Here is a 10994-nt window from a genome sequence, read left to right as displayed (position 1 = left end):
CTCACAGATTTACACCCCATAAAGCCCCCCCTCCCCAGATCTGCACCTACATGTCTCCAGAATACACCACATGCCCCCTCACAGATTTACACCCCATAAAGCCCCCCTCCCCAGATCTGCACCTACATGTCTCCAGAATACACCACATGCCCCCTCACAGATCTACATCCCATAAAGCCCTCCCCCCAGATCTGCACCCTCATGGCCCCCTCCTCACAGATTTAAACCCCATAAAGTCCCTCCCCAGATCTGCACCCTCATGACCCCAGAATACAGCACATTCCCACCACCCACCTTAGATCTGCACCCTCAGAATACACCTGGATCTGTACTATATTGCACCACATCCCACTCCACCTGCCCCCTCATATATGAGCTCCATATGCTGCTCCCATGAAGCTCTGTGTACTCCAGGACGGCAGCACACCCTACCTCACTGGGCTGCTTACACACAGCCCCTCCTCCCTGCACAAGCTGCTGCAGTCCGGGTTTGACAGCGCTTCCCACATTTGGTCATGTGACCATGAAGGACCATGTGACCAGTGACGTCACATACCTCCTTCTAACAACTCCACTCTAGCATCTACCGAACGAAAATGGACGAGGCGCTGGTTTCTGCCGATGGGAAGAACTCCCGGGCGGTGTTGTGTCAGCGCTGCGGCTGTCGGGTGCTCTCTGCCGGGACTGCGACACTGGCAAAGCGGGAGGTCAGAGACTAGAGAGGTCCCCAGCAGTGGCATATTTCTTAGTGTGTGTGGTACCTCATTGGTACACTGCTGTATCTGGCTGTCACCCATATAGCTTCCTGGGAGGTGGCAGCCCTTTACACAGTGTTATGGAAATCATTCAGAAACTCCATGTATTATGCTCCCAGCTTCTAGTTACCACCTATGCCCAATGCTATCATAACTACTAGGCAGCATTGTCTGCGGGTTATGTTTGTCCTTTAGGCTCCAGTCAGACGATACCGGCCATGTGCGTGACACGTTTTGCAGAATGCACAGAGCCAGCCCTATATAGAAAACTCCTATTCTTGTCTATATTTTTTGCGGGACTGCGGAACGGAAGTCTGGTTGAGGACAGCTCACGGTGTGCTGTCTGCATCTTTTGCGGCCACTTTGAAATGAATGTGTCCGCACCTGTTTAGCAAAATTGCAAGAAATACGGTCGTCTGAATGCACCCTAAAGGCTCTTTCACACGAGCTGATGCTGTGTGGGTAATCCGCTGCGTGAAAGAGAGCCAAGCCCCATTCCGGACAGCAGAGACACGGAGCAGTAACATGACTGATAATGCTCTGTGCCTCTCTGTGATCTCTTTACTACAAAATCACAGTGAGATAAAGTGGTCACCGTGATATTGTAGTAAAGAGATCACAGAGAGGCACAGAGCGTTATCAATCATGTTACTGCTCCGTGTCTCTGCTGTCCGGAATGGGGCTTGGCTCTCTTTCACACAGCGGATTCCACGAATGGTAGGTCATCAGTATAAGATGGGGAAGGGAGGGGCGGGCAGATCAGCTGTTTGAGGAGACCATGGTGTTCCAGTGAGCACTGCAACCACCTCGCTGCTTACCAAGCACAGCGCTATCCATATGATAGTGGCTGTGCTTGATATTGCAACTTAACACTGTTCACTTGGATGGGACTGATGTCACATGGCTTAGGAAGAGACATGAGCGCTCACAGAGTGCCGCAGCCTCTCCTACATTAAAAAAAATAAAAATAACTATTGGGAGGCACATGGAAGGGGAGATGTCAGGGGAAAATGTAGGTAGGGGGCCTAAGTTGAGTAGAGAGCCCTGGGACTATCATACACTTAAATGGTGTTTCTTCCTTCAGCAAGTGAAATTTATCATGTAGAGAAAGTTAATATAAGCCACTTACTAATGTATTGTGATTGTCCATATTGCCTCCTTTGCTGGCTGGATTCATTTTTCCATCACCTTATACACTACTCGTATCCAGGGTTTACGGCCACCCTGCAATCTATCAGTGGTGACCATGATTGCCGCTGCTCTGATTCTTAAGGTTTCATGTGTCTAAAAAACGTTGCTTTCAATCTGCTCTTTATGCCCCTCCCACATGCCACAGATTGGAGCTATGTGCATGAAATTTTGATTATATGCAGACCTTATTAACACCTGCTACTTCCTCGATTTCTGTAACCTTACGCCTTGTCCTTTTTGATTTTGCACTTTCAATGTCCAGGAGTATATGTTCCCCAGGAGGGTGCCACATACAACATATCGCACACAAATCATTCCCTCACAGCTCATATTGCTTTTAAAATGTGGACATGAAAAACAAGAATAAATCGGCATATCGTTAAGTACCAAATTAGGCCTCACCCTTAAAGGGGAGCGACACGGGTGCTGGGGAGTTGGGTAAGTATAACCTGTATGAGGCACCAAGCCATTGGTGGGGTCATTATAGGGGTTGGATAAGGCTACTTTCAGACTGGCGTTTCTGGGTCTGCCTGTGAGATCCATTTCAAGGCTCACAAGCGGCCCAAAACGGATCAGTTTAGCCCCAATGCATTCTGAATGGATAAGGATCCGTTAAGAATGCATCAGTTTGCCTCCGTTCAGCCTCCATTCCGCTCTGGAGGCGGACACCAAAACGCTGCAGCGGTTTGATTTCTGTCTGACGAAACTGAGCCAAACAGATCCGTCCTGACTTACAATGTAAGTCAATGGGGACGGATCCGTTTTTACTGACACAATATGGTGCAATTGAAAACTGATCCGCCTCCTATTGACTTTCAATGTAAGTCAAAACGGATCCGTTTGCATTACCATGGAAAAAAAAATAATAATGTCGCACTAGAATGAGGGGTAATCTGGCAGAGGTGCTCCCACTGACAGACAACACCCGGTCTGACAAGAATAAGCACAATAAATAGATAATAGTGGGGCACTCTCTATTAGTAAAGGGATCTTTATTGAAATAGGATAAAATGGACAATGTGATGTCACAAAATATGGCAATAAATAACAGCAATAGTTGGTAATAATATTGATATTAAAAACCTAAAAACATACATATTCAGATCCCAATGAACAAATGTCTGAAATCTAAAAAGCGATGATGTGAGGTCTCCAATCCTAAAGATAAAGTGGCAATAATAATCATGAAAGGTGGTCGATCATAAATATTCAACAGTGATATTCGATTAAAATTCTTTGGTATAAAATATTCGATAATAATGTTCAATATAATAGCTGGAATAGGAAGAAGTCGCAGATGAAAGTTATCGATCTCTCCCGAATATTTAAAATAGATTCCAGCTCATAGGCAGTTCCCAACTCGCATTCATTCGGTAACCAAAACTTGAGACAAAGATGGAACTCGATGTTTTAATGCAATGACATTCCACCTGATCGTGGAGACAGCGGCGTCCCGCTGTGCTTAATGGAAAAGCGATCGCTTAGTTTGGAATATGTACAGTCTTACCAGGAGGTCTTTTTTTTGGGATGGACTATAGGCCCTCGACTCGGTCCAATTTCTATGGAAGTTTAAGGTTCCAGTCTCAAGGGCTGTTTGGTCGGATTCGAATTTAGCGCCAAACGAACTGCTGAATACACGTGGTCCTATATTTGAAATCGGACATCTTTCGTGTACTGATAAGTTGTCCTCTTTGGCAATTCGATATACTACGATAGTATCCAAGCCTCCTCTGTCTGGTAATGTCCTTCTTCCTAATAGGGGGGGATTTAGTACCAGGCGCGTTTCAGGGTTTTTAGAACAATGACCCCTTCATCAGTTAACAATTTTCACGTAGCCCCATTCACTTCTATGGGGCCTGCATTGCATGAAAAACGCACAACATAGAGCATGCTGCGATTTTCACCAATGCACAAGTGATGCGTGAAAATCACCGCTCATATGCACAGCCCCATAGAAATGAATGGGTCCGGATTCAGTGCGGGTGCCCACCCCCCTCATTGCACCCGTGCGGAAATCTCGCCCGTGTGAACCCAGCCTAACAGGACTCCTTACCCCTTTCACATTATTCTTAGAGCACGATCTCTTCATTCAGCACACTCTTTGCATCTAATGCACTTCATATGTGTACATACGCAGATTCTGGACCATTGTACAAAACAAGTTGTTAGGCTGCTTTCACATCAGCGCCTGTTATAGGAGCAGAAAAACTAAAATAGCGGAAGTGCCGGATTCTGCACATAACTCGCACAAACAGAAAGTAACAGATCCTATTGACTATAATGGGATCTGTTTGGTTTCTGTTCAGGAGAACATTTTTTAGCAGAGAAAAATGTCCTGTTTGCAGGACTTTTCTCTCCACTAGTTTTAACAATTTCTGTGACTGAAGCCCCGAACTGAGCTACTGCTACAGATGTGAGTGGAGCCTTTGTTTCTGGCCAGCGGGGCCCTCACTGATGTTCCAGTTATACGTTTGGTATTATGTAATGTCTAATGTTATTTGTACATGTAGAGTGCTGTGGAATATGCTAGTGCTATATAATAAACTGTATTGAACACAATGCTGACCATGTGGTGCAACATGGTCACGCTGAGTCCTAAGGAGTAAAAACAGCAGCCACCCTGTGTTGTCAGAAACCCGCCTCTCTGTGATGACCATATCTTCTGATGGGAAAATCCATTTTAATGTCATTCCAATTAATATCTGTATTAAGCTTCTATTTACAAAACACAGATTTTTATTCTTTTCCTGCAGCTACTTCTGCCTTCAATGAAGAAGAAATCATCTTTGGCTGATGAGTCAAATCCAGACTGTGAGCTTCTTGTCGAGCATTGGCTTGTGCATGATATGTTTACTTTTGAGAATGTGGGCTTCACCAAGGACGTAGGAAATGTAAAATTCCTGGTGTGTGCAGACTGCGAAGTGGGACCTATTGGTTGGCACAGTCTGGAGGAGAAGAGTAACTTTTATGTAGCATTGCAGCGAGTCCAGCATGAATGAAGAACATGAGCACCGACCACAAAAGAAGCCCTTAGATAAGCAGCACTAATTGACTTCATGGTGTGATGTGTTACGGCATGGACCAGCACTTTACCCTAGTGCCATACATGTTTTATAAATGATATTAAAGGTCTCAGTTGTTTTCAGTGAAATGTAGAGTCGCATAATATGTGGTTGTCTTATTTCTCTGGGGCTGTCACTGAATATTAGATAATATAATAAATATAGTAATTATAAAAAAATAGAAGGCAATATACTTATTCTCATAAACCTGCTCCAGCAGTAACAATCCATCAAGTTGGTTGCCAGTAGCAGATTTTAAATCCTTGTCACTGTAAACAATTTTCATTTTTCCCTCTGCTTTCCAAGGACCAAAATCTTTCCCCTCATTCTCCACAATGGCACTTACACTGAGATGACCCTCCTCCCATCAGGGAGAGACAGGAAGAAGAAATTAGGTCCTCCTAGAACTCCTCAGTTTCTTCCTATGCCTTACAGTTGTGGAGATCATGGCTGCACCAAAGCATTTGCTGCTGTTCTGAAGAGAGCAAGTAGGTTAGGCACTGTTAATAACATCTGTGCCTCCTGTGTGTGGATGGGGGGTCTCTGATACTGCATCGGGGGACCGGTGGCATCTTGCTATAGATTCAGGCCTTGTGCAGTTATGTTTTCTGAGAGGCCCTCATCTCCATTCTGAAGCCCGATGTTGTTCCAGGCAGATGGGGTGGCACATAGTGACTGACCAGAGTGAAGTCCCTCTGGTCTGTTCAGTCTCTCCCCGATAGGTTTGGCTTCGGTGGACAACATCACTAGAGATTGCCTGTTCTAGGAGCAGGCTCGCTTCTGCCTGCATACAGTGTATGCTTTGATTGGCTGTAATTCTGGCGCCAGATTTAAAGAGGACCTGTCACCGCTCCTGACATGCCTTTTTTTCACAGCTTCATGCATTCCCCATGTAATAACAATTCTGGAGCATCTATTCTTGACTCTGTGGTGTGCCATTCCTTTGTTATTCCTGCTAGCAGTTGCTAATGAATTGCTAGCAGTCTGCAGTAAGGGTACAGAAGGGTTGTAACAAGTTGGGGGGGTGTACCTGCACAGTCTGAAAATGGTAGCACAGATTGGATGGAGTGTCTGTGCAGGTACACCCCCCCCCCCCCTTCCCCAACTGGTCACCACCCCTCTGTAGCCTTACTGCAGACTGCTAGCAACTCAGTTATAACTCGTAGTAGAAATTATAAAGGAATGGTACAATATAGAGCCATAAGAATAGATTCTTCAGAATTGTTATGACATGGGGAATGCATGAAGCTATTAAAACAGCCAAGTCATGAAACATAGAATGTGTCGGCAGATAAGAACCATTTGGCCCATCTAGTCTGCCCAATATACTAAATACTATGAATAGTCCCTGGCCCTATCTTATATGAAGGATGGCCTTATGCCTATCCCATGCATGCTTAAACTCCTCCACTGTATTTGCAGCTACCACTTTTGCAGGAAGGCTATTCCATGCATCCACTACTCTCTCAGTAAAGTAATACTTCCTGATATTACTTTTAAACCTTTGCCCCTCTAATTTAAAACCACCTCCTCTTGTAGCAGTTTTTCTTCTTTTAAATATTCTCTCCTCTTTTACCTTGTTGATTCCATTTATGTATTTAAAAGTTTCTATCATATCCCTTGTCTCGCGTCTTTCTTCTAAGCTATACATGTTAAGTTCCTTTTAACCCCCTTAGGGACTTTGGGCCAGTACGCCCTGTTTTCCGAGTCCTTAAGGACCCCCCGCATTGGCGATCACAGCAAACCGCAGGTCAATTCAGAACTGCGGTTTGCTGCATTTCTGGTCCATTTGGGTCTCCGGTGACCCGATGAACCGGAAAAGGACTGTAATCGGTGGTGTGATTTGCACACCACCAATCACAGTCCGAGCATTTGGGAGAGGCGGTGCTGGCCGTGGTGCTGTCCAAGGTGCTGATTGGTGCGGGGAGGGAGGCGAGAGATTCAAACTCCTGGCGCTCCTCTCTCCCCTCCTCTTCCTGTTTCAGCACCTGTACCGTCCACAACTGTCCTTACCAGGCTCCTGCGATCTCAGTCGTCGGCACCCATCACCCTCCAGGTAGGTTAGGGTCAGTGAGGGAGAGGCACCGTTAGGCAGGGATAGAAGAGAAAAGTTAGTTAGGGAAAAAAAAACACTTTTTCTAAGGCTACTTTCACACTTGCGTTCGGTGCGGATCTGTCTGGTATCTGAACAGACTGATCCGCACCTATAATGCAAACGCTTGCATCCGTTCAGAACGGATCCGTCTGCATAACATCTTTTTCAGATCTGAGGTATATTCTAACACAGAGGCGTTCCCATAGTGATGGGGACGCTTCAAGTTAGAATATACTAAGAACTTGGTACATGACTGCCCCCTGCTGCCTGGCAGCACCCGATCTCTTACAGGGGGCTGTGATCCGCACAATTAACCCCTCTGGTGCCGCACCTGAGGCCAGACCCCCCCTCCCTCCCCAGTATTAAATTCATTGATGGCCAGTGCGGCCCCCCCCTCCCTCCCTCCCCAGTATTAAATTCATTGGTGGCCAGTGCGGTCCCCCCTCCCTCCCTCCCCAGTATTAAATTCATTGGTGGCCAGTGCTGAGCCATACTGATGCATTCTGAGCGGATCCGCATCCATTCAGAATGCATTAGGGCTGTACGGATCTGTTCGGGGCCGCTTGTGAGAGCCTTCAAACGGAACTCGCAAGCGGAACCCCGAACGCAAGTGTGAAAGTAGCCCCCACCACCACCACCACTACCACCACTTCTTCATGGTGTGATTTTGTTGGCAATCCAGGAATACAGATTCCGACAGTGGGGTTCACCGAAATGGACTTTTTTAAAATTATTTTTTCATGATCCATTTGTGAATCTGATGGTGGAGCAGACGAACCTGTACGCCCAACAGTTCGTTGCTCAGCACCCGGGCTGCTTTTTGGCTAGACCCGGTGGCTGGACGCTGGTCAGTGCAGCCGAGATGACATTTTGGGGCCTCGTGCTGCACATGGGTCTAGTGCAAAAACCCAGTGTCGGGCAATACTGGAGAGGGGGACGTCCTTTACCAGACCCCACTCTACAGTAGGGCCATGACATTCCCTTGTTCAGGTCCCTTGCCGCCAGATCCACATCCGCTTGTGGGACCGTGCGGAGGAATCAACGCGGCCTTCCTACCTACCCCCAGGGGTGAGACCCGTGCCCTTAGCAGTGGAAACCTGTTGCTGGTCAGGTATAATGACAAGAGGGATGTCATTATACTGTCCACAATCCACGGTAACAGCACCACCCCTGTCTCTGTGCGAGGTACCACGGCAACGGTCCTCAAGCCCGATTGTATCGTCGACTACAATCGGTATATGGGAGGAGTTGATCTCTCTGATAAAGTCCTCAAGCCATATAATGCCATGCGCAAAACCCGGGCATGGTACAAAAAAGTTGCGGTCTACTTGGTGCAGGTTGCCATGTACAATGCTTTTGTACTATCCCGAAGCGCTGGCAGCACAGGGACATTCCTCCAATTCTATGAGGCAATCCTCAAGGTCCTGATCTTTTCGGACCGAGAAAGAGCAGGCCGGAGTACCTCGGGAATTGGAGGCGCCCGGATCGTTCCTGGCCAACATTTTCCAGGTGTTGTCCCCCATACTGGAAAGAAGGGACGAACCAAAAAAAGTGCAGAGTGTGTCGCAGGAGGTGGATACGGAAGGACACCACCACTCAATGTGACACTTGCCCCGATCATCCGGGCCTCTGCGTTATCGATTGCTTCAGGGAGTATCACACTTCCATGGAGTACTAAATTTTTATAATCCCCAACAGTCCCCTAGAGAAGTCCCCTTTGGAGACACGGAAACAATTTTTTCCCCAAAAATATTAGTTTTAGTGCAGGCATCCTCAAACTGCGGCCCTCCAGTTTGAGGGTAAAAAAAGCAATTTTTTGTCATCTCGCATCACAAAAACTGTAATAGCGAGCAATCAAAATGTCATATGCACCCCCAATTAGTGCCAATAAAACCACCATCTCAGCCCGCAAAAAATGAGCCCCTACATTAGTCGCCCAACAACAAAAAAAAAAACTCTAGCTCCCAGTTTATGGAGATACAAAAATCATTTTTTTGGGTTCCTAAAATGATAATATAGTGTAATCTCTAAATACATTTTAAAATGTAGACATATTAGGTATCACCAAGTCCGTAAGATTCTGCCCTATAAAAATAACATTTGACCAAACCCCTCGGATGAACAGCGTTAAAAATATAAAATAAAATTGGTGCCAAAACACAAATTTTTTTGCAAAATTTCCATTTGAATCCTTTTTTTCCAGTAATAAAGCAAGGGTTAACAGCCAAACAAAACTAAATATTTATTGCCCTGATTCTGTAGTTTGCAGAAACACCCCATATGTGGTCGTAAATGGTTTTATAGCCATACGGCAGGGCATAGAACGAAGGGAACGCCATATGGTTTCTGGAAGTCAGATTTTGATGGGCTGGTTTATTTACACCATGTCCCATTAGAAGCCCCCCCCCCCCCTGATGTAGCCTAGACTAGAAACTCCAAAAAAGTGACCCCATCTAAGAAACTACTCCCCTCAAGGTATTCAAAAGTTACTTTACGAACTTTGTTAACCCTTTAGGTGTTCCACAAAACTAAATAGCGAATGTAGAAACTATTTTAGAATTAACATTTTTTGTTACCTTGCCTCAAAAAAGTGTAATATAGAGCAACCAAAAATCATATTTACCCTAAAATAGTCCCAAAACAACAACCACCTTATCCCGTAGTTTCCTAGATGGGGTCACTTTTATGGAGTTTCTACTCTAGGGGTGCATCAGGGGGCTTGAAAGGGTACATGTTGTAAATAAACCAGTCCAGCAAAATCTGCCTTCCAAAAACCATATGGCGTTCCCCTTCTTCTATGTCCTGCCGTTTAGCCAAATAGTAGTTTACGACCACATATGGGGTGTTTCTGAAAACTACAGAATCAGGGCAACCCATATTAAGTTTTGTTTGGCTGTTAACCCATTTTTTCCAGTAATAAAGTAAGGGTTAAAAAAGGAAAAGATTTAAATTCCCGAATTATTTCTCGATCTGCCATTAACTCTTGTGGAACACCTAAAGGGTTAACAAAGTTTGTAAACCCAGTTTTGAATACCTTGAGGGGTTTACTTTCTTAGATGGAGTCACTTCTTCTATGTCCTCCCATTTGGCCAAACAGTAGTTTACGACCACATATGTGGTGTTTCTGCAAACTACAGAATCAGGGCAACCCATATTGAGTTTTGTTTGGCAGTTAACCCTTGCTTTGTTCCTGAAAAAAATGGATTATATTGGAAAATGTTCCCAAAATTCGAAATTCTTAAATTTTATGTTCATTTGCCATGAAGTCTTGTGGAAGACCTAAAGGGTTAACAAAGTTTGTAAAATCAGTTTTAAATAGCTTGAGGGGTGTAGTTTCTAAAATGGGGTCATTTTTTGGTGGTTTCTATTACGTAAGCCTTACAAAGTGACTTCAGACCTGGACTGGTCCATAAAAAGTGGGATTTGGATAAACTTCTAAGCTGTGTAACATCCCCAAAAAATAAAATGGCATTCCCAAAATAATACAAACATGAAGTAGACATATTGGGAATGTAAAGTCATCACAATTTTTGGGGGTATTACTATGTATTACAGAAGTAGAGAAACTGAAACTTTGGAATTTGCTAATTTTTCAAAATTTTGGGTAAATTTGATATTTTTTTGTGCAACAAAATTTACTTTTTTGACCCAATTTTATCAGTGTCATGAAGTACAATATGTGAAAAAAAAACAATCTCAGAACAGCCTGGGTAAGTCAAAGCGTTTTAAAGTTATCAGCACTTAAAGTGACACTGGTCAGATTTGCAAAAAATGGTCAAGTCCTTAAGGTGAAATAGGGCTGAGTCCTTAAGGGGTTACTCTTTCCTGGTAAGTTTTGTCCTGCAATCCATGTACTAGTTTAGTAGCTCTTCTCTGAACTCTCTCCAAAGT

At 44.8% G+C, this 10994-nt stretch overlaps 1 protein-coding gene across 1 annotated transcript; it reads left to right on the top strand.

The window, feature by feature from the left end:
- The first annotated feature begins 557 nt into the window (after window positions 1-557).
- On the top strand, window positions 558-5097 carry RABIF (RAB interacting factor). The gene is made up of 2 exons (XM_044287957.1): window positions 558-707; window positions 4700-5097. The coding sequence occupies exons 1-2, from the start codon at window positions 597-599 to the stop codon at window positions 4943-4945; spliced, it is 357 nt and encodes a 118-aa protein (XP_044143892.1). The 5' UTR covers window positions 558-596; the 3' UTR covers window positions 4946-5097.
- Window positions 5098-10994: the final 5897 nt, after the last annotated feature.

This window comes from Bufo gargarizans, chromosome 3 (assembly GCF_014858855.1).
Source record: "Bufo gargarizans isolate SCDJY-AF-19 chromosome 3, ASM1485885v1, whole genome shotgun sequence".
Taxonomy (NCBI): domain Eukaryota; kingdom Metazoa; phylum Chordata; class Amphibia; order Anura; family Bufonidae; genus Bufo; species Bufo gargarizans.
Note: the sequence above shows the minus strand (reverse complement) of the source record. Positions and strands in the feature narration are given on the sequence as shown.